The 24,473-nt window shown below is 44.1% G+C and overlaps 1 protein-coding gene across 4 annotated transcripts in view; it reads left to right on the forward strand.

Annotated features, from left to right (window-relative positions):
- BIN2 (bridging integrator 2) overlaps positions 1-24,473 on the forward strand; it is a 42,702-nt gene that overhangs the window by 3,510 nt on the left and 14,719 nt on the right. For 3 of the 4 annotated variants that reach the window (XM_017861551.1, XM_017861553.1, XM_017861552.1), the window contains exons 2-9: positions 6,311-6,391; positions 16,026-16,080; positions 16,386-16,480; positions 17,053-17,148; positions 19,476-19,583; positions 19,898-19,983; positions 22,016-22,091; positions 23,260-23,342. In XM_017861551.1, the coding sequence (XP_017717040.1) occupies positions 6,311-6,391; positions 16,026-16,080; positions 16,386-16,480; positions 17,053-17,148; positions 19,476-19,583; positions 19,898-19,983; positions 22,016-22,091; positions 23,260-23,342 (680 nt within the window). The remainder of the gene's footprint in view (positions 1-6,310; positions 6,392-16,025; positions 16,081-16,385; positions 16,481-17,052; positions 17,149-19,475; positions 19,584-19,897; positions 19,984-22,015; positions 22,092-23,259; positions 23,343-24,473) is intronic. The other variant, XM_017861554.1, reaches the window with a different exon arrangement.

The raw sequence follows: 24,473 nt of genomic DNA on the forward strand, positions 1-24,473 counted from the left end.
TTAAACACAATAGGGATGAAACATTCTTGGTCTGTTTTCGATTTCCTGCCCAAACGCAACATGAGACTGAATTTAAGCTGACTTTATTGTGTGTGTGTGTGTGTGTGTGTGTTTTTAGTATGATACATCTTCTCGTTTCCAACTACAGTACTGCTTTCACCATCTGTTTGTGATTTCTCTATGGCAAACCTCTCAGATCCCCCTGAGAAGGGGCGTTGTTTACCTCTCCTTTGTTGCTCTTCTTTTCTGTTGACATCTACTCAGCTTAAGTCCCAAAGGGTTAAATTCAACAAATATTTACAGAAAAACTCCTTTGTTCAGGGTACTGGGCTGGACCCAGCAGGGAATTTAGGGGTAAGAAACACTCTTGCTTTGCCAAAAGCTTACAATCTAGTTAAAAAGATAAATAATAATAATAATAATAATAAAATAACTGACCTGAGAGATGCAGGTCTATGGGAATTCAGAGGACAAAAGGATTGGGGAGAATCGAGAGCTTTTATAGTGGAGGCTGAATTTGAAATAGGAATTATGGAAGATTAGTAGTTTTTCAGACAAGTGGTCAGAGAGTATTCTAGCTGAGAAATGCCAGCATAAGCAAGGCATGGACCCTGGAGTGAGAAATACAGCTCAGCTGAAACACAGGGAGTGGTCAGAGAAAAGCCTGGAAATAGTATATTAGGACCTTTTAAGGAAAGCTTACTTTATCATATATCCTAAAAATAAAGATTTCTGACCAGGCGTCATGGCTCATGCCTGTAATCCCAGCACTTTTGTGAGGCCAAAGTGGGTAGATCACCTGAGGCCAGGAGTTCAAGACCAGCCTGGCCAATGTGGCAAAATCCCATCTCTACCAAAAAATACAAAAATTAGCTGAGTATGGTGGCGCGTGCCTGTGGTCCTGGCTGCTTGGAGGCTGAGGCAGGAGAATCGCTTGAACCTGGGAGGTGAAGGTTGTAGTAAGCTGAGATTGTGCCACTGCACTCCAGCCTGGGTGATAGAGCTAGACTCTGTCTCGAAAGAAAGAAAGAGAGAGAAAAGAAAGAAAGAAAGAAAAGAAAGAAAAGAAAGAAAAAAAGAGAAAATTTCCTACATAACCACAAAAATTTACTGCACCTAAGAGAAAATATTAGCAAAATTTTATAATATCAAATATCCAGGCCCTATGCAAATTACCCCAATCAAGGGAATTAACTAAAATATAATAAATGATTATGGGAGAGGCAATGGTAAGGAACTATAGCCACCAAAGATATATGTAGTAATTTTTTTAAAGCTCTATTTCCACCCCAACCCTGATCTACAGAAAAGTTATAAATAATCAGTGAACATTGGAATATTTTTCATGCTGATTCACCAAGTGTTAACATTTTGCCACATTTACTTTCTTGCCTTGCTCTTGCGCTTTCTCCTTAAATATCTACATTCTAATTTAGCTGCCAGGCCAGGTGAATTGGGACAGAATTCTCAAAGCAGGATTTTAGGGATTAGCATTATATGGGTTTTCATTAGGAAGTGATCCAAAAGTAGAATTTATTCATTATCTCAACAAACATCTGTTTAGCATCTGTACACCCTGTTCCCTCAAGGTCTTTCGTTGGGAAGAACACCCATGACATAGTATAAGTGCCCTAACATGTACCTGTTGCTTATGGCAACAAATTACTTTGGCCCCAGAGCACTGGGGTATGTTTCAGGGTGGTAACACCTTTTCACTTTCAGAGTTGGAAGGTGAGGAAGTTTCTCTCAGTACCCTCCACCCCTGACCCCACACCCTCCAAGTCTTTTGGCCTTGAGCCTTTTGGGGACTGGGGAGATTGGTCTGCCCCAGTCATCTCCTACATTGACTCTAGACTGAGTTTTCTCTTTTCTGTTTTTTCTATCCTCTCTACCTAAGAAGAACTAAATTAGGGGCAAAGGAAGGGAGGGGTAGCAGAAAGGAAGTTAAGAGCTGCACTTACCACTAAACAAGGTGGTTTTGCAACTTTCTGGTAGAGGACAGTGTTTTGTTAGCGGGGAAGGGTGGAGCCAGGGAGGATGGCAGACTCTGCACATCCAGGGCTGGGTGGCAAGTGAGGTACAGTTAGAGACAGACACAAACAGATATGGCCAAACCAAAAATACAAGCATTTACAGGCAAGGGAGCAAAACTAAACAGAATGACAGTGAGTACCTCTTGAGTGCTCTTTGTAGGGCAGCTCTGAGAAGGCAATTTACATGCAAAATATTTAATCTTCCTGACAACTCCAGGAGATAAATATTATCTAATAGGGAAAGGGAGTTCTGTAAACTGAGGCTCAAAAGGTTTAATGACTTACCTGAAGACTTACAGTCAGTAAGTAGAAAGGCCAAGATAGGAGCCCACATCTGTCTAATTCCAGTGTGCTTGATCTTATCCACTACAGCAAGAGCTCCAGGAATGAGACACACCCCCTAGATTAAGAATGGAGATACTGGCGGGCCGACGATGGCTCATGCCTATAATTCCAGCACTTTGGGAGGCTGAGATGGGCAGATGACCTGAGGTCAGGAATTCAAGACCAGCCTGGCCAACATGGCGAAACCCCGTCTCTACTAAAAATACAAAAATTCGCCAGATGTGGTGGTGGGCGCCTGTAATCCCAGCTACTTGGGAGGCTGAGGCAAGAGAATCACTTGAACCGGTGAGGCAGAGGTTGCAGTGAGCTGAGATGGCATCACTGCACTCCAGGCTGGGCGACAGAGCAAGACTTGTCTCAAAAAAAAGAATGGAGATATGAATCAGAGTCTCTCCACAGAACCTGCCACACTCCCCAGATCTGGGCAGTCTTCCATGACATTCAAAGCCCTTCATAATGAAACTCCTGTCTCCCTTTCTAGCTTCATTCCCCACCACTCCCTATAACAGCCATGCTGAACCAGCTCGTGAAGCTGTGTACTCCTATGATTTTGCTGATGCTGTTGTCTCTAACTGGAATCCTCTTTCTACTCCCACCCTTTATACTCTATTTCTTTTTATTTTATTTTGTTTCATTTTATTTTTGAGACAGAGTTTCACTCTGTTGCCCAGGCTGGAGTGCAATGGCGCAATCTTAGCTCACTGCAACCTCTGCTTCCCAGGTTTAACCAATTCTCCTGCCTTCAGCCTCCCAAGTAGCTGGGATTGCAGGCATGCACCACCACGCCCAGCTAATCTTTTTTGTATTTAGTAGAGATAGGGTTTCACCATGTTGGTCAGGCTGGTCTCAAACTCCTGACCTCAGGTGATCCACTCGCCTTGGCCTCCCGAAGTATTGGAATTACAGGCGTGAGCAGCTGCGCCCAGCCCCTATACTCTATTTCAATCTAGCAAAATCCTACTCCAAGGCTCCACTCATTCATCCCATCCTATATCAGTCTTACTCTCCTTCCTGTTACAATTGTCACATATCTGGTTCCTGGATACTGAGAAATCTAAATGAGCAAAGCAAGTACCTAAACCTTAAGGAGCCTATAGTTTAGGAGAATAAACAAATAGAAATAATAAAACAGGCTGGGCAAGGTGGCTCACACCTGTGATACCAGCACTTTGGGAGGCCGAGGAGGGCAGATCACCTGAGATCGGGAGTTTGAGACCAGCCTAACCAACATGGAGAAACCCTATCTGTACTAAAAATACAAAATTAGCCAGGCGTGGTGGTGCGTGCCTGTAATCCCAGCTACTCGGGAGGCTAAGGCAGAAGAATTGTTTGAAGCTAGGAGGCGGAGGTTGTGGTGAGCCAAGATCACGCCATTGCACTCCAGCCTGGGCAACAAGAGTGAAACTCTGTCTCAAAATAATAGTAATAATAATAGTAATAAAACAATAATTGAACTGTATACAAGATACAGAAGTTGCAAGTAATTGAGAGGGAGTGAATAATCGATCAGTGGGATGAAGTGGATGTGGTTAAGTATCACAAAAGATATGGAGTACGAACTGGGTTTTGTAAGATACTTGCATGGCAGACAAGGTGGAGAAAGGCGTTCTAGAAAGAGGGACCAGCATCTGTGACAAGCAACAGTATGGGTTACTCAGGAAACCAAAAAAGTGTTAGGGAAGGAGACCTGCAGAAAGGAGGAGTGTGAGAGGTGAGACTTAATGCAGGGTCCGATCCTTGGGACCTGCATGCATGCTAGAATTTGAACTATTACTTCAAGATACATATTGGACTTTTTTTTTTTTTCTTTTTTTTGAGACAATTTCCCTCTGTCACCCAGGCTGGAGTGCAGGGGCACAATCTTGGCTCACTGCAACTTCCGCCTCCTAGGCTCAAGTGATTCTCCTGCCCCAGCCTCCCGAGTAGCTGGAATTGCATGTGTCTGCCACCACTCCCGGCTAATTTTTGTTTGTTTGTTTTGCATTTTTAGTAGAGACAAGGTTTTATGCTGTTAGCCAGGTTGGTCTCGAACTCCTGACCTCAAGTGATCCGCCTGCCTCGGCCTCCCAAGGCTGGGCACGTGAGCCACCGTGCCCAGCCCATATTGGGCATTTAATAAAAATTTGTTGAACAGATGAATGGGGAACCATTAGAAGATTTTAAGGAGTGGCAACATGGTAGACCTATTGCAGCAGGCCAGGTAATAAACGGTGAGGGCCTAGACTAAGGCTGTGGCAGTGAGACCAGGGGAATAGGATGGTTTCTAGAGATGGACATGGCGAGGGATTCAATGAAAAGGATGAAAAAGTAGTTGAAGGCAACTCTTGAGATTCTAACTTGGGCTTGGCAGGATGATGGTATCTCCTTCCAAGATGGGGGTTATAGGCAGAAGAGTCAGGGCTTTCTTACTACATGTAACTGCCTGTTTATAAGTGAGTGTCCTATTAGAACAGAGACTGGGTCTTATTCATCCACATGTCTTTTGCATTCGCACTGACATCAGTATGATGGTTTGGCTCTCAGGTTTTCTAGTTGAGAGGCGATATACATGGATAGCATTCAGGTGTAGCTGAGTTTCAAATGCATTATATTGGGGCCTCTCAAAGTTTTCCACAAAAGCCCCCATGAGAGAAATGTCCCTGCCTAACCTCTCTAACCTCATCTATCTAGAGGAACCTATGGCTATAGTTGAAAACAGTCTCTCAAGTAAAAAATGTCTTCAAAGCTAACATTTTACTTAAAAGCCATGCACATTTTATATTTTTCTCATCAATACTTGTTTTAATATAATGCTCTCCTTCCTTCTCAAAAACCCACTTTAAATATTAATAACAATACCAGCCAGCCTGGTGGCTCATGCCTATAATTGCAGCACGCTGGGAGGCTGAGGCAGCAGGATCACTTAAGCCTAGGAGTTCAGCCAGCCTGAGCAACATAGTGAGACCCTGTCTCTACAGAAAAATTTTAAAAATTAGCGAGGTGTGGTGGTATGAGCATGTGGTCCCAGCTACTGGGGAGGCCAAGGTGGGAGGATTGCTTGAGCCCAGAGAGGGTGAGGGTGTAGTAAGTTGTGATTGCACTGCTGTACTACAGCCAGGGCAACAGAGCAAGACCCTGTCTCAAAATAATAATAATAATAACAGTGATATTCAGAAAGATATACCTTGAGACAGAGTTTCGCTCTTGTTGTCCAGGCTGGAGTACAATGGCGCGATCTTGCCTCACTGCAACCTCCACCTCACAGGTTCAAGCGATTCTCCTGCCTCAGCCTCCCAAGTAGCTGGGATTACAGGCATGCACCACCATGCCCAGCTAATTTTGTATTTTTAGTAGAGACGGGGTTTATCCATGTTAGTCGGGCTGGCCTCCAATTCCCGACTTAAGATGATCCACCTGCCTTGGCCTCCCAAAGTGCTGGGATTACAGGCGTGAGCCACTACACCTGGCCAGATATACCTTATTTTTTCTGAGCTTTATATTAATATATATCCTCTAGCTTACTACTATGTACCCCCTAGAGCTACCCCTAATTTGAAAAGAACAACAAAACAGGATTGTTTTTTCAGCAGTTTGTTACATTCCTAATTCTGTTGGTCCAGTAAGAGTATAGCCCTTCAAGGCCAGGTGTGGTGGCTCACGCCTGTAATCCCAGCACTTTGGGAGGCCAAGGCGGGTGGATCATTTGTGGTCAGGAGTTGGAGACCAGCCTGGCCAACATGGTGAAACCCCGTCTCTACTAAAAATACAAAAATTAGCTGGGCGTGGTGGTACACACCTGTAATCCCAGCTACTCGGGAGGCTGAAGCAGGAGAATTGCTTGAACCTGGGAGGCAGAGGTTGCAGATTCTTGACTGAAGCCAGGGTCATATGAGGCCAACAGGTAAGAGAGACTTGACCATAACCTTAAGGGCCTGTCTGACTTATATGCCTAGGTGCTGCAGAAACTGGGGAAAGCTGTAGAAACCAAAGATGAACGATTTGAACAAAGCGCTAACAACTTCTACCAACAACAGGTAATCTGGAGGGCAGGGGAGGGAAGCTTGGAAGAAGAAAGGAGAGGGCTGAGTGGCAGAAGAACAATAAGTTCTACAAACTGGCAAACATCCCCACCAAGCCACCCTCCCCCTAGGGTTAAGGGCTACAGGGTGATCTGCTGCTTATCCTTCCTCGGTGAACTAAAGAAATTTACCAGCCGGGCACAGTGGCTCACCCCTATAATCCCAACACTTTGGGAGGGCGAGGTAGGTGGATCACCGGAGGTCAGGAGTTTGAGACTAGCCTGGCCAACATGGTGAAACCCTGCCTGTACTAAAAATACAAAAAATTAGCTGGGCATGGTGGTGTGCACCTGTAATCCCAGCTACTCGGCAGGCTGAGGCAGGAGAATCACTTGAACCCGGGAGGCAGAGGTTGCAGTGAACAGAGATCTTGCCATTGCACTCCAGCCTGGCTGACAAGAGTGAAACTCCATCTCAAAAAAAAAAAAAAGTAGAGTTAAAATAAAGGAATTTATCTTTTTTCTTGCTGCTGACTGTCATTTTGGGGAACAGAGAAATGTTATTTATTTATTTATTTATTTATTTATTTATTTATTTTATTTTTTTCGAGATGGAGTCTTGCTCTGTTGCCCAGGCTGGAGTGCAATGGTACGATCTCGGCTCACTGCAACCTCTGCCTCCCGGGTTCAAGCAATTCTCCTGCCTCAGCCTCCTGAGTAGCTGGGATTGCAGGTGTGCGCCACCACGCCTGGCTCATTTTTGTATTTTTAGTAGAGACGGGGTTTTAGCATGTTGGTCAGGCTGGTCTCAAACTCCTGACCTCATGATCCACCCACCTAGGCCTCCCAAAGTGCTGGGATTACAGGCATGAGCCACTGCACCTGGCCCACAAATTCTTTACTATATAAGTATCAAGTTAGTTGAATTATATAGAAAATACTTTTTTAAATTATATTAATGGGTTATTAGCTATCATCTAATTCGGTAGCTGAGTGTATATCAGAATCATTGGGAAATATTTTTAAATGCAAGTTCTCTGGGAGTAGGGCCTGGGAATCTTGCTTTTAAACTTGTTGTTGTTGGTTTACTATCTTAGATCTGATGAACTTTTTTTTAATGGAATATTTCAAATATGTGCAAAGGCAGATAAACTTGTATAATGAATTCACATGTACTCATCACTCAGCTTCCGTAATTTATCCACTCATGGGCAATCATGTTTCACTGTGTCCCTACTCACTTTCTCCTATCCTTGATTATTATGAAACAAGTTCCAGGTATATCATTTCATTCGTCAACCTAAGTAACGAAAAGAGGGAGGCTGTCTAAGAGAAAAAGGTATTTATGTGGGAATATGTGTACCATAGTAAACTATGCGGTATTCAGGGAGGTAAAGGAAGACAAATGTTTTCAAAGGAAAAAATGAGAAGGATTACGTGATTGTTTGAAAATAATTATCGTTGGCTACAAAGATCAATAATAAGGGTGACACCAGTCTAAGGTTGAACATGCAGTTACCGAGCAGAAGTCCTTGCAGAAATATTTTTTGTATAAGGTTGTGATGGCCTTTGTGCAAGGTTGTGGTTTTCATAGGGTCTTTTGTGATAATTCTTACCAGGCATATAAGCATGAGAACACTGTCTTCATAGCCTCCCCTGGCTGTATTATCAGACTTTTTTTTTTTTTAACATTAATGACTCCATTTTGATTCCAACAACATTTACGCATCTATAAAAATTTCATTATGAGGCTGGGCACAGTGGTTCACGCCTGTAATCCCAGCACATTGGGAGGCCAAGGCGTGCAGATCGCCTGAGGTCAGGAGTTCGAGACCAGCCTGGCCAACATGGTAAAACCCCATCTCTACTAAAACTACAAAAATTGGCTGGGCGTGGTGGCACATGCCTGTAATCCCAGCTACTTGGGAGGCTGAAGCAGAATCGCTTGAACCTGGGAGGTAGAAGTTGCAGTGAGCTGAGATAGCACCACTGCACTCTAGCCTGGGTAACAGAGTGATACTCTGTCTCAAAAGGAAAAAAAAAAAAATTCATTATCAATCTCTAAAAATATAACTCTTTTAAAATGTAACCACAATACCATTATCACACCTCAAAATATTTTTCTTTTTTTTTTTTTTTGAGACGGAGTCTTGCTCTGCCGCCCAGGCTGGAGTGCAGTGGCCGGCTCTCAGCTCACTGCAAGCTCCGCCTCCTGGGTTCACGCCATTCTCCTGTCTCAGCCTCCCAAGTAGCTGGGACTACAGGCGCCCGCCTCATCGCCCGGCTAGTTTTTTGTATTTTTTTTTAGTAGAGACAGGGTTTCACCGTATTAGCCAGGATGGTCTCGATCTCCTGACCTCGTGATCCGCCCGTCTCGGCCTCCCAAAGTGCTGGGATTACAGGCTTGAGCAAAATATTTTTCTATACAACCTTTACTTGGCTGGGCATGGTGGCTCATGCCTGTAATACCAGCACTTTGGGAGGCCAAAGCAGGAGAATCAATTGAGCCTGGGAATTTAAGACCAGCCTGGACAACATAGTGAGATCCTGTCTCTACAAAAAAATACAAAACTTAGCCAGGTATGGTAGCGCATGCTTGTAGTCCTAGCTACCTGGGAGGCTGAGGTAGGAGGATTGCTTGACCCCAGGAATTCCAGGCTGCATTGAGCTGTGATCATACCACTGCATGCCAGCCTAGGCAGCAGAGCAAGACCTGGTCTCAAAAATGAATAAACAAGTAAGTATAAATAAAATATGTATTCATTACAACAAATCAGAGAGTACATGGTTGGGGGTTGGGTACAGTGGCTCACACCTCCCAGTGGGAGGCCGAGGTGGGAGGATTGCTGAGACTAGGATTTTGAGACAAACCCGGCAACACAGGAGACCTTCACTCTGCAAAAAATAAGAAAAATTAGCTGGGCATGGTGGTGCAGGTCTGTGGTCCCAGCTACTGAGCAGTGAGCTGTGATTGTGCTACTGCACTCCAGCCTAAGCAATAGAGCAAGACCCTGTCTCAAAAAAAAAAAAAAAAAAAAAAAAAGCATCTCCCACATCAAGAAAAAAGAAAGAAATGAATTTAAAAATTAATAATAGGCTGAACATGGTGGCTCACACCTATAATCCCAGCACTTTGGGAGGCCAAAGTGCTGAGCTCAGAAGTTTGTGACCAGCCTAGACAACATGACAAAACCCCATCTCTACAAAAAATACAAAAATACAAAAATCACCCGGGCATGGTGGTATGCTCCTGTATTCTCAGCTACTTGGGAGGCTGAGGCAAGAGGATTGCCTGAGTCTCAGAGGTTGAGGCTACAGTGAGCTTTGTTTGCACCACTGCACTCCAGCCTGGGTGACAAAGTGAGACCCTGTCTCACTTTGTTATGGTTTGTTTAAATCAGCAACTCATTGACATGTTTTAAGTTTCTTAGATTTAAGGTTGTATCTCTTAATCTATATTCTAATCCCTCCCTTCTTGTAGTTTATTTGTTAATGATACTAGGTTGTTTGTCCTGCAGTTTCCTACAGTCTGTATTTTGCTGGTTGAATTCCCATGATACTGGCTAATATGTTCCTATGTCTTCTATATTTTCTATAAATGGCTTATAGACTTAGAGGCTTGATGAGATTCAGATTTTTGTTTTGATGGCAAGAATACTTAATAGGTGTTATTGTATTCTTCCATCAGGAGGCACATAAAATCTGTCTCCTTTTTTTGTGATGTTAATAGTAAAGTAACAGCATATAAGTTGCAGGGCTAGGATTTAGACGTAAACTCAGCTTTTTTCACTATGCCTCACTAGGAGGCCTCCCTGGGCCTCTTCTCAACTCTTCTTACTGTTCTATTTCCAACTCCAGGATGAATAGAAGAAAAATCAGTAAGTTGACACCCATTGTGGAAGGTTTCTGATTCTTGGTCCATTCTGTCCCTCTGTCCTCTCTCTAAGAGCAAATGTGTAGGTAGAAAAGGTAAGAGATGAAGCAGGACCATCAGGAAGAACAAGATCCGATGGGACAATCCCCTCAGAATTCCCTATGGAAGCCCACCATTTAAACATCACTTAAGGGGGAAAATATGTTTAAGAAATGAAATGGAGTTAGGTTGGGAATAAGGAAAAGCTTCTAGCTGGGTGCAGTGGCTCATGCCTGTCATTCCAACATTTTGGGAGGCTGAGGCGGAAGGGCTAGGGGTTCAAGACCAGCCTTGGCAACATAGTGAGACCTTGTCTCTATAAAAAAAGTAAATAAGGCCGGGCGCGGTGGCTCAAGCCTGTAATCCCAGCACTTTGGGAGGCTGAGACGGGTGGATCACGAGGTCAGGAGATCGAGACCATCCTGGCTAACATGGTGAAACCCCCGTCTCTACTAAAAAGACAAAAAATTAGCTGGGCGAGGTGGCGGACGCCTGTAGTCCCAGCTACTCGGGGGGCTGAGGCAGGAGAATGGCGTGAACCCGGGAGGCAGAGCTTGCAGTGAGCTGAGATCCGGCCACTGCACTCCAGCCTGGGCGACAGAGCGAGACTCCGTCTCAGAAAAAAAAAAAAAGTAAATAAGGAAAAACTTCTTGATTGAGAGAATGATACACCTATAATAAGTGCTGATTGAATATGCTTTTGAAATTCTCTTTTTGGTAAATTCATTTAACAAACATTTTATGAGCACCTGCTGAGTACCAGGAACTGTGTTTGGTGTTGGGACTTCAACATGAATGAGACAACCTGCCTGCCCTCAAGGCTCTTAGTTTAAGGAGGAAGACAGTGACAATACAGTCATGTCTGACCTGAGGACCCGGGGTGGCAAAGACACACAGGAGGAAAAAGGACAAGGTCAAGGATTTTTTTTTTCTTTTTGTGAAGACGAGGTCTCACTATGTTGCCCAGGCTGATTTCAAACTCCTAGGCTCAAGCAATCCTCCTGCCTCTGACTCCTTGAGTGCTGGGATTACAGGTGTGAGTGGAGTGTTCCAGAAGTTGAACCGGTTGGTCATGTGCCCTATCCCTCACCCACAGTTAGCTTGCAGGTAAACTTTTTATTAATAGCTTAGCCTATCAATACCAAACTTCCTAGCCTAATTTCAAAGTCTTGCCACTTGCCCACATTCCTGATCACATTTCTTTTTTGTTTTGTTTTTGTTTGTTTGTTTTGTTTTTGAGATGGAATCTTGCTCTGTCACCCAGGCTGGAGTGCAGTGGCATGATCTCAGCTCACTGCAACCCCTGCCTCCCGGGTTCAAGCGATTGTCCTGCCTCAGCTTCCTGAGTAGCTGGGATTACAGGTGTGCGCCACCATGCCTGGCTAATTTTTGTATTTTTAGTAGAGATCGGGTTTCACCATATTGGCCAGGCTGGTCTCGAACTCCTGACCTCAAGTGATCCACCCGCCTCAGCCTCCCAAAGTGCTGGGATTACGGGTGTGAGCCGCTGCGCCCAGCTCTGATCACATTTCTTCTATAGGTAATTTTTATTTGAGGCTCTGCTTGCTTCCGCCTTTTCCTTCTCTTCAGAGTGTATTACATAGGAAGGATTATTTTCCTCAAGCAACACTTTAACCTGTTATTTCTGGTAGTGACAGCTGTTTCCAATTCTCTACCTTTAAAATCAAATCTAATAATCTAGCTTCATCTTTCCCTCCTGGATCTACATTAAACCAAGCACTTTCAATACTTGATCACTTCAACACTTGGGCATGCTGTTTACACTTGTTTTGCTGAGTGTCTGAGTCCATTTTTCTCCAGAAAGTAGGGAACCCCAGGACAAGAACCTTCTCCATCCTCAGTACCCCAGTCTCTTAAGACCTAGCTCTGTCCACCTTACTGCTCAGGACAAGCTTCTGGTGTGAGTGGTTCATTAACTGAGGGTTGGGCCTGTTTGTATAATGGGTGGAAAGGACTGACTCAGACTCTTTATGGCAATGCCAAGAATTTGGCAAGGATTCAGAGAGCAGAAGTGATAAAATCATAAGATTTAGAGCTAGAACTGGCCTTACCCTGCATTTATAGTTGAAGAAATGGAAGGCAGAGAAGTGGAGTAACTTGCTAGTTGGTGGTAGAGCCAAGTTTCTTGACTCCCAGACAAGCGAGAACCCAAAACTATGAGAGTCACGTCTGTCAGGAAAGGAGAAAGATGTTGGGATTATTCAGCCTGGAGATATTCCAGGCGAGGACAGGTAGGTCAGAGAAAGAAAATGATACCTGTTGCTGACCTGTCTTCTCCCTCCTCCCCCACTGCACACCACTACCACACACACACACACACGCACACACACACACGCACACACACACTCTCACACTCATACTTCATCTTCTCAAAAGAAAGAGCAAGAGCATAAAGGAGAACTTTGTAACTAAAAGGCTTGATCCTAAAACACAGAAATGGAACTGGGCTTTTGTGAGCTGCAGTGGAAAGCAGAAGGCATTCATTTTCTGGGCTGTGATAGAGTACCCCCTAGTTTTGAACACTGTGCATTTATGCATGGTAACCTTGATTACTGATCTGATTTTTCAGGTCATATGATAACTAATGGGAAAAAATTAGGAATTTTATTTGTAGAAATTGTGTTGAGGTAATTTTTTTTTTTTTTTTTTGAGACCCGGGTAAGTTTTTGCTCCTTATTTGTCCCCCAGGCCTTGGAGTGCAGTGTGTAATCCCAGCTCGCTGTAACCTCCTTGTGCCCCCAGTTCACAGCGATTCTCCTAGCCCTCAGCTCCCAAGTAGGCTTGGGAATTACCAGGCGTAATGCTACTATATCCAGAATAATTTTTGTATTTTTTAGTAAAGACAGGGTTTCACCATGTGGCCAGGCTGGTCTCAGAACTCACTAACCTCAGGTGAATCCACCTGCCCCGGCTCCCAAATTGGTAGGTTATAGGTGTGAAGCCACAGCGCCTGGCCTGTGCAGGTAATTTTGCTGGTTTTTATTACTTTAATTATATTTCATTTTTGAAATAAACAATGTTTCATGGTGAAGTACAAAATTGAGTCCTTTTTTATCCTTCAAGAAAGAATTTAAAAGTTTAATTTTTTTTTTTTTTTTTTTTTTTTTTTGAGACGGAGTCTCACTCTGTCGTCAAGGCTGGAGTGCAGTGTATTTTCTGAATTTTCATTTTTTTCTCATAATTTTTTTTTTTAGGTGGAGTCTTGCTCTGTTGCCCAGGCTGGAGTGCAGTGGTATAATCTCGGCTCACTGCAGCCTCTGCCTCCTGGGTTCAAGTGATTCCCCTGCCTCAGCCTCCTGAGTAGCTGGGATTACAGGTGCATGCCACCATGCCTGGCTAATTTTTGTATTTTTAGTAGAACAGGGTTTCACCATGTTGGTCAGGCTGGTCTTGAACTCCTGACCTTGTGATCCGCCTGCCTTGGCATCCCAAAGTGCTGGGATTACAAGTGTGAGCCACCACGCCTGGCCTCTCCCATAATTTTTTATTTTTATTTTTTTTGAGATGGAGTTTTGTTCTTGTTGCCCAGAGTGGAGGGCAATGGCACAATCTTGGCTCACTGCCACCTCCGCCTCCTGGGTTCAAGAGATTCTCCTGCCTAAACCTGCCAAGCAGCTGGGATTACAGGCGCCTGCCACCACACCCTGCTAATTTTTTGTATTTAGTAGAGATGGGGTTTCACCATGTTGGTCAGGCTGATCTCAAACTCCTGACCTCAGGTGATCCACCTGCCTTGGCCTCCCAAAGTGCTGGGATTACAGGCGTGAGCCACTGTGCCCGGCCCCATAATTTTTTATACTTTTGGTATCATCAATAGCCTCTCAAGTAATGAATACAGCAAATAACAAATAAACAAATTCACAACAAGAATTTTATGGTGTACTGAATAATGCAACTTGGCTTTCAAGTACAACATCCCCTGAACTGGTCTGCTCTGATTTGTAGGCTGGCTCCGTAGAGTACCCTTAAAGTGGGCTGCACCTCTCAGTCCATCCCTACAGTCCACAGTCCTGAAGTCAGGTTCCAGAATGTCAGATGTCTGGCCTTAAATTCCCAACCAACTCTTCAAAATGGGTTTAACACATAGGAAGGAGACCAAAATGGGAAGAGGGTCTAAACACCATAAGGAACAACTGAGGAAACCTATGAGAAAGACTTGGTCAAGGGCACATGCAAGTTGTCTTCAAGCATGTGTGGAAGAGAAATTAGATCTACTCTATGGGTACAGAAGGCCAACCCAAGACTCATATAGGAAAAAGTTGGTTTGTTTGTTTTGAGACGGAGTCTTGCTCTGTCACCCAAGCTGGAGTACAGTGACACGATCCAATCTCAGCTCACTGCAATCTTCGCCTCCCAGGTTCAAGCGATCCTCCTACCTCAGCCTCCTGTGTAGCTGGGACTACAGGTGTGCGCCATCACGCCCGGCTAATATTTTGTATTTTTACTAAAGACAGGGTTTCACCATTTTGACCAGGTTGGTCTCGAACTCCTGACCTCAAGTAATCCACCAGCCTTGGCCTCCCAAAGTGCTGGGATTATAAGGGTGAACTACTACTCCCAGCCAGAAAAAGTTTTAACAGAACTCGTTTAAAATCAAGTGATACTGTCTCAGGCAAGATGTTAGTTTCCAGTTCCTGGAAGTATTTGAGAAGCAGAGGCTAAATGAACATTTGTCAGAGTAATAACAAAAGCAGTTCATCTATCAGATTGAGATTTAAACTTCCAAGTCTAAAAGATACCTTCTTTTCCTTTTTTAGAGGGAGGAGGAGCCGTTGTCTGAACTTGGGATTCCTAAGCTAAAAAATGAGATTTCAGACACAGGAGCAAAGATGGAAGCAGGGATAGATAGAGTTATAGATGAAGACATTCGGGGTGGAAGAGGAGAAGCAATGATGAGGCTACTTGGAGTAGCATAAAGCAGGTGACTGATGGAAGGGAAGGGTAAAGTGAGGCAAGGCAGAGAAGGATATTGGAGGGGAGAGGAATGTCTGTGTGGAGGTTCAGAGAAAGAAGGAGGCCTGGTATCTGCAGAAAATGGTAGCACTTTACCCAGAGAGAAGGGTGCAAGCCAGAGAATCGCATAGTGTCACATGGAGAACACTTAGATTTCAACAGAGGAACTTGGGTATAGGCTCTTGTTCACTGGAAGGAAGACGCCAGTGTAATGGGGGCTTTAGCAAGCCCCTATCTTAAAAACTAACACTGGCCGGGCGCGGTGGCTCAAGCCTGTAATCCCAGCACTTTGGGAGGCCGAGACGGGCGGATCACGAGGTCAGGAGATCGAGACCATCCTGGCTAACACGGTGAAACCCCGTCTCTACTAAAATACAAAACTAGCCGGGTGAAGTGGCGGGCGCCTGTAGTCCCAGCTACTCGGGAGGCTGAGGCAGGAGAATGGCGTAAACTCGGGAGGCGGAGCTTGCAGTGAGTTGAGATCTGGCCACTGCACTCCAGTCCGGGCGCCAGAGCGAGACTCCGCCCCCCACAAAAAAAAAAAAAAAAAAAAAAAAAAAAAAAAAAAAAAAAAAAACTAACACAAAGGAGACCACCTACAACATGTTGGTAAAGAAAGTAAAGGCTAACTTATAACAATTGTGAATATTTGAAGAAATTTCAGGTGTGATTTCTGCTTTTAACCTACTTTTCGACTTTGACCTCTGGAGCATCTTTTGAAATATGAATCTCTTTAGTAACCAAATGTACTTTTCTCTTTCAGGCTGAAGGCTACAAGCTGTACAAGGACCTGAAGAACTTCCTTAGTGCAGTCAAAGGTGGGCATTGCAGCATGGGAGAATCCAGAGGGCATTTATACAGCTACTAAGAGGTTTGGGGTGGAAAACAACAGCCATACCCCAGGTTTTTGTCATTTTATCATTTGTCTACTCTTGACTCCTGGAACTTTGTGGGCTGAGGAAGAGTGACTTTTCCTTTCAGCCCCATCCAGCTTTCCTCGCTTACATAACCTAAACCTTCTGAGTTTGTCCTTCTGAATTGGAGCCACTGATTTGTCACCCATGTGATTACACCAAATACTGTTGGGGAAACGTGATGGTGGGACTGAATTCTCTCCTTTCAGTGATGCATGAAAGTTCAAAAAGAGTGTCAGAAACCCTGCAGGAGATCTACAACAGTGAGTGGGACGGTCATGAGGAGCTGAAGACCATCGTAGGGGTAAAAGTGGCTTGGGTTTTACAACTTGTTGGCACTTATTCCTGTTTGCATCTCAACCTCAGCTTAGCTTCTCTATCCAAGAAAATAGGAAAACAAAGGAGCCAGTTCACACTGTGCATTTGTATAGCCTCAGTCACTGGGTGGTAGGAAGAAGCTACAACTGTTAAGGTAAAAACAAGTTTTCCCTAATCTGTGGATTCCTCTAATTTTGACTCTCTTCCCCTCTTTAAAACATTATGGGAAGTTTTACCTCCTAAAGATGGGTTGTTTTTTAAAACAAAGTTCATGCAGTTATACACTCTTAAACTTTCCCATATAAGCTCTGGAGTCCAAGGCTTTAACCTTGTGCCCTGTTCGTAATCTCTGAATGTATGCTCAGACTCCCATAGAGCAGTTCCTTGGGGTAGGGGCTGTTTCTTTTCTTCCTCTGACTATTTCCCGGAATCCAACGTGGTATTCTAAATACAGTGCTACAAAAAAGAAGGTTTTTGCAGGGAGAATTTGGGTATTTCCCTGGTAGGCAGTTGTTGTTGGGAGTGGAGCCTTCACCAGCCTCTGCCTCTATCCCACAGAATAATGATCTCCTTTGGGAAGACTACGAGGAGAAACTGGCTGACCAGGCTGTGAGGACCATGGAAAACTACGTTGCCCAGTTCAGCGAAATTAAGGTACTCGATGTACAGAATCATGGTTGGCTTGTGGATGATCCATCCTGGTTAGAGAACATATTGGGTTAAGCATTATAAGTAGAATTAGAGCTCAATTAAGAATGAAGTTTGGGTAAGTTAGAAGAAAGATTAAGGTTGAGGGTTAGACAAGAGGTTAGGATATAAGGTCAGAAGTAGTGTGAAGTTTATGTTTAAACTTAGATTTCAAGGCTGGGTACAGTGGCTCACACCTGTAGTCCCAGTACTTTGGGAGGCTGAGATAGGAGAATCACTTGAGCCCAGGAGTTCAGGACCAGCCTGGGCAACATGGCAAAACCCCATCTCTATAAAAAATACAAAAAAAATTTGTCAGTGTGGTGGTGTGCGTCTGTAGTCCCAGCCACCCTAGGAGACTGAGGTGAAGGATCACTCGAGCCAGGGAGGGAGAGGTTGCAGTGAGCCGAGATCATGCCACTGCGCTCCAGCCTGGGTGACAGAGGCTGGTGTCTCAAAATAAGTAAATAAATAAAATAAACTTAGATTTCAGTGAGCTATATTTGGGCTGATTTCAAATTAGATCCAAGTTAGAGGCATCCCCTTTAGCTGTGAGAAACAGCTGATGGCACTAAAGATGTTTATTGTATAGAAGAAGAAACATGGAGCAATCAAATAGTTATCTTCAAATACTTGAAAATCTGTTAGGTAAAAGAGGAATTCCACCTATTCTAAACTGTTCCAGAAAGCAGAATTAGAATTCATCTATTCATTCAGCTAGGCTTTTTTTTTTTTTTTTTTTTTTTTTTTCTGAGATGGAGTCTTGCTGTGTTGCCCAGGGTGGAATGCAATGGCGCGGTCTTGGCTCACTGCAACCTCCACCCTCCTGGGTTCTAGCGAGTCTCCAGCCTCAGCGTCCCAAGTAGCTGGGATTACAGGCATGCGTCACCATGCCCAGCTAGTTTTTATATTTTTAGTAGAGACAGGGTTTCTCTGTGCTGGCCAGGCTGGTCTCAAACTCCTGACATCAGGTGATCCGCCCACCTCGGCCCCCCAAAGTGCTGGGATTATAGGCGTGAGCCACTGCACCCCAGCTCTAGTATTGTTAAACACCTACTCTGTGAGGCACCTGTGCTGATTCAGAGGAAGAAGTTAGAGGGATTCTGACTTAAGTTCCTAATAGTTAAAGCTTTCCAAAATGAAATGAAATAGATTCAAGATAGTTGAGGTTGTCTTGTTCTTTGTGCAAAACAGCGAGGAACGTATTCCGTTATGTTGGATGTGTAAGAAGTAAGGAAGCGGACGCGACGCCTCATGTATTGTATGGGGAAGTTGGAAACCAGATAATTGCTAAGATCTTTTCAAATTCTGTGACTGAGAGAATGAAACGGTTCAGATGACATAGTCTGCTTCTCAATGGTATAATTTATAGTTTGATAAGGCTGATAGACTTTCTCTCAGTAGGTCAGAGTAAATTTATAGGTTTATTGTGTTTAGAGCTTCAGAGGCACTTTGTATCAGTCATCTTGTCTTTCAAATAGCAGTATGTTATGAAGGGAAGATGGGTAGCTACTGAGGCTCCAAAAAAGAGATGTGCCTTGCCACTGGCCACAGGCTAATGACATGGGCAGATTTGGACCTAATAATACGAAAAAATCCCAGACTTTCGACTTTCATGTGACTATCTCCAGGACCTTTCTTCCTGAGAGACTGAAGCAGTTTATAATGGGTTCATAGGAAATATTTAAAATTTAATACAGGGGGAGGTGGAGGTGGAAATATATAATGTATTTATATATACTATATATAATTAATACAGATTTCCACATGCTCTGTAGGACTCTATCTCCCTCTGAGAATCCCCCATTCTTCCCAGATACTGAGGGAGACCCCATGGGCACAAAACCCTATTAGAAAGTGAAATTGGGGCCGGGTGCAGTGGCTCATACCTGTAATCCCAGCACCTTGAGAGGCCGAGGTGGGCATATCACGTGAGCCCAGGAGTTCGAGATCAGCCTGGCCAACATGGCGAAACCCCATCTCTACTAAAAATACAAAAATTAGCCGGGCTTGGTGCACATGCCTATAATTCCAGCTACTTGGGAGGCCAGAGCACAAAAATTGCTTGAATCTGGGAGGCAGAGGTTGCAGTGAGCTGAGATGGCGCCACTGCACTCCAGCCTGGGCAACAGAGCAAGACCCTGTCTCAAAAAAAACAAAAACAAAAAACAGCGAAAGTGAAATTTGATAATAGGATCCAAGAATCTTGCTCTCTGTTTGGTATTCTGTTACCTACATCCTGGCCACTAAAAAGTGAGTGAGTATCCACACCCTTTCTCATTACCCTGGGTCAGGAGAGAATTGCCAAGCGGGGTCGGAAACTCGTGGACTATGACAGTACCCGACATCACCTGGAGGCAGTGCAGAATGCCAAGAAGAAAGATGAGGCCAAGACTGCCAAGGTAAAGCAAAAACAACAACGAAAACTGTTAAATTCTTCCTGTTCTCCTCCCCATGGTGGTGGCAGGTGGCTGGGCCAACGTGGGTATAGGAAATTATAAATTCAGCATCCAGTGTCCTGAAGGAAATCTGTTTCTTCTGACACTGATGCTGTAAGGATAGTCAGAGTCTTGAGCCTAGGGAGGGCATGCTCAGGGGAAGAAGAGGGATGGCTCCTAGTAAGCCTAGTGCCTAAAAAATGCAGAGAATGAAGGGGGCATGCTGTAGTACTGGGTTCAGAATTGAGGGAGATTGTCTTGTCTCTTTTACCACCTAGGCAGAGGAAGAGTTCAACAAAGCCCAGACTGTGTTTGAAGATCTGAACCAAGAACTACTAGAGGAGCTGCCTATTCTTTATAATAGGTAATGACTGAAATTCTTTATAATAGGTAATGACTGAAATTGCTTGTGTGAAGCAAAGGCACCTTCTGTGCCTTCAGAGTAGGTAGATAAAAGTGTTTTAGATTTAAATTCCCACACTGCCCCCCTTTTTTTGAGACAGGGTCTCACTCTGTCACACAGGCTGGAGTACAGTAACACTCAATCTCAGCTCAGTACAACCTCCACCTCCCTAGTTCAAGTGATTTTTGTGCCTCAGCCACACAAGTACCTGGGATTACAGGCTTGTGCCAACATGCCTGGCTGAAATTTTTTTTTTTTTTTTTTTTTTTGTATTTTTAGTAGAGATGGGGTTTCACCATGTTGCCCAGGCTGGTCTCGAACTCCTGACTTCAAGTGATCCCCCTGCCTTGGCTTCCCAAAGTTCTCCGATTACAGGCATGAGCCACCATGCCCGGCCAAATTTTCCACATTTAAAGAGAAATCTGAGCAGAAACTCCATTTGTATCCTTTTTTCTTTTTATTGTACAAGATAGGCATAATAGATAGAACTGTGGTCGGAATATTTTATATTGTCACTTATTGGTGTACATAAGATGGAGCCTTTGTAATGAATACATGTATTCTAAAACATTATGTGACTCCTAATTAAAATAAAATTGAAATTTTATTTTTTATTTTATTTTATTTATTTATTTTGAGACAGGGTCTGACTCTGTCACCCAGGCTGGAGTATGGCTCACTGTAACCTATGCCTCCCGGGTTCAAGCAATTCTCCCACCTCAGCTTCCTGAGTAGCTGGGACTACAGGCACGTGCCACCACACCTGACTAATTTTTGTGTTTGTTTGTTTTATTTTGAGACAGAGTCTCACTCTGTTGCCAGGCTGGAGTGCAGTGGCACAATCTCGGCTCACTGCAACCTCCACCTCCCAGGTTCAAGCAATTCTCCTGCCTCAGCCTCCCGAGTAGCTGGGACTACAGGCGCGTGCCACCAACTCCAGCTGATTTTTTGTATTTTAGTAGAGATGGGGTTTCACCATGTTGGCCAGGGTGGTCTCAATCTCCTGACCTTGTGATCCGCCCACCTCGGCCTCCCATAGTGCTGGGATTACAGGTGTGAGCCACCGTGCCTGGCCATTTTTGTATTTTTTGACAGGTTTCACCCTGTTGGACAGGCTGGTCTCAAACTCCTGACCTCAAGTGATCCACCTGCCTCAGCCTCCCAGAGTGCTGAGATTACAGGCATGAGCCACGGTGCCTGGCCTAGAAATGAAATTTAATATGGTTTCTTTAAAAGTATACTTCCTTGATTCACTTACAGGAGAATTCCATTAATGTACATACAGGCGTAGAAGTTGTCCTGTATTGCATAATGGGAAAGAATAATTACTTACTGTAATAATTATAATTAGGTGGCCTTATATTTATATAGCCCTTTAAAAAATTATTCAAACCCCTTTCATGTCTGCTCAGCTCTTCAAGAGCCCAAATCAGATAACTCCATGAAACTGTTAAACTTTGGTGTCAACCTGAACTGATACTGTCTCCCCTGGCCTTCCTGCTCCTAAGAATCAGATGTGTTCCTGGCCTAGCTCTGATGAATCCAGATCCCAGAACATCCTGAGTGTGGGATGTGGGATGGCTTTTTTTAAAGGGGGTCTTACTCTATTGCCCAGGCTGGAGTGCAGTGGCGTGATCTCGGCTCACTGCAACCTCTGCCTCCCAGGTTCAAGTGATTCTCCTGCCTTAGCCTCCCAAGTAGCTGGGACTACAGGCACGTGCCACCACACCTGGCTAATTTTTTTTTTTTTTTTTTTTTAGTAGAGGTGGGGTTTTACCATGTTAGCCAGGATGGTCTCGATCTCCTGACTTTGTGATACATCTGCCTCGGCCACCCAAAGTGCTGGGATTACAGGCGTGAGCCACCATGCCCAGTGGGATGCTTTCTTTTAGGAGCCTTGGTGGCTGGTTTTGGCTTAAGGTCATACCTTGTATTTCAAACAAAGAACTTTCCCATGCCTTACCCGTGTGTTTGTTATTTTGCTTCCTAATAGTCGTATTGGCTGCTATGTGACCATCTTCCAAAACATTTCCAACTTGAGGGATGTCTTCTACAGGGAAATGAGCAAGGTGAGAAGCGTCTGGCCAATTGAGGCTTGTGGGTGTGTTTTTTAGTAAATATGAAGGTAGCCTTGACTTACATAATTTCTTTAAATATGCATATTGGCACCACAGATTTTGACTTCTATCTCATGATGAAATAAGAGCACTTCATTGTATATTTAACTGTATTAAAACACATCAGAGGGCCCTCTTCATCTCCCTTAACAACTGAGTAAGTGCATCCAAATTTGAGCTTTAGCATGAATAAAGGAGGTTAAGCCTATGGAAGGAACAATTAAAATGGGGAACCCCATTGTGAAATCTCTATCTATTGTTGCTGGGGACTGGAGAGTGCAGTGTTTAAGGACAAGTCAGTTTCTCAGGTGGTTAGTCTCAAATAAGACTAATCCTCTCAGTGACAGGCAGCCATATAACATAATTTATGAAGTCTTTTCTAGTCCTGGGATTCCAGGATCTTTGTTACTACAACATTAGTTATATTCACACACAGCTACACATACCACTCTCCGTAGTTTATTTGGCTAACATGTGATTTGCCTAGTTAATATTAAAAATGAGGTTTGTTTTTTTTTTTTTGAGACGGAGTCTTGCTCTGGTGCCCAGGCTGGAGTGCAGTGGCGCAATCTCAGTTCACTGCAGGCTCCACTTCCTGGGTTCACGCCATTCTCCTGCCTCTGCTTCCCAAGTAGCTGGGACTACAGGTGCCCACCACCACGCCTGGCTAATTGTTTTGTATTTTTAGTAGAGACAGGGTTTCACTGTGTTAGCCAGGATGGTCTCGATCTCCTGACCTCGTGATCCGCCCACCTCGGCCTCCCAAAGTGCTGGGATTACAGGCTTGAGCCACCGCGCCCAGCCTAAAAATCAGTTTTCATTCCCTGGATCACCTGTGAGAAGCTGGAACCTCAAATCAGACATCAGTTATGGACCCTGCCTTGAGACAGCTGCCAGTCCGATGGAAGAGGCAGAACTTAGAACACAGAGAGACAAGGAAGGGAGGGGGTGGTGGGAAAGGACCCTGGACTCTAATGCTAGACAGATGAAGAGGAATTCAGATCAGAGTTGAAAGGGGGAGGTTTTATTTTGGGAAGCTGTCTGAAGGGGAGGGGAGAAGGGATATGCCACTCTCGGGTTCCCAGTTGGCTAGCATCCCCTACTTTCTTACTGGCTCTAGCTGAACCACAATCTCTACGAGGTGATGAGCAAACTGGAGAAGCAACATTCCAATAAAGTCTTTGTGGTGAAGGGACTGTCAAGGTGAGCACCGTCCAAGACTCTTTTGCTTCGTTTGTCCCATGTGTGAACGTATTCAAAATCTTCATCTCCAGTCCAGAATCCTGACCTGTCCCTAGGTGCATGTGTATGATGATGTTTGTTGTTTATACTATGCGCCTATATAATTTATTTTGTTTTTTACTAAATTATTTCAGGGCCAGACATGGTAGCTCATGCCTATAATCCCAGTATTTTGGGAGGCTGAGGCAGGAGAATCACTTGAGACCAGGAGTTTGAGACCAGTCTGGGCAGCATAGTGAAATCTCATCTCTACAAAAAAAAGATTAAAAGAAAATAAAGATCAGCCAGGCACAGTGGTGCGTACCTGTACTCCTACCTACTCAGGAGGCTGAAGCAGGAGGATCACTTGAGCGCAGGAGTTTGAGGGTGCAGTGAGCTGTGATCATGCCACTGCACTGCAGCCTGGGGGACAGAGCAAGACCCTGTCTCTAAAAAAATTAATAAAAATTAAATATTTCAGACATAACTAAATGTATAAAGAATAATATAACAAATAGCCATGTAAATATGTTGTAAATATAGCTGTTCCTCCCCCACTCACTTTTTCTTTCTGACACCACTAAAGGTAACCACTATGTTACATTTAGTATTTATCATTTCCATGTGTGTTGTTTTATTTTATGTGTGCATGTATGTTTCACACATAACACGCATGGAAATACTAAATGTAATACTAAATGTAGCATGCACACATTGTATTGTTTCACACATACATGCATACATAAAATATTGTTTTGCATTTTTTGTGTGTTTTTTGTTTGTTTTTTTTGTTTTTGAGACAGGGTCTTGCCCAGGCTGTAATGCAATGGTACGATCTTGGCTCACTGCAACCTCCGCCTCCCGGGTTCAAGCGATTCTCCTGCCTCAGCCTCCAAGTAGCTGGGATTACAGGCGCACGCCACCATATCCAGCTAATTTTTGTATTTTTAGTAGAGACAGGGTTTCACTATGTTGGCCAGGCTGGTCTTGAACTTCTGACCTCGTGATCTGCCCGCCTTGGCCTCCCAGAGTGCTGGGATTACAGGCATGAGCCACCATGCCTGGCTGTTTTGCATGTTTTTTTTTTTTTTTTTTTTTTTTTTTTTTTTTTTT

This window comes from Rhinopithecus bieti, unplaced genomic scaffold (genome assembly GCF_001698545.2).
Source record: "Rhinopithecus bieti isolate Rb0 unplaced genomic scaffold, ASM169854v2 scaffold_56806, whole genome shotgun sequence".
In the NCBI taxonomy this organism is placed as follows: domain Eukaryota; kingdom Metazoa; phylum Chordata; class Mammalia; order Primates; family Cercopithecidae; genus Rhinopithecus; species Rhinopithecus bieti.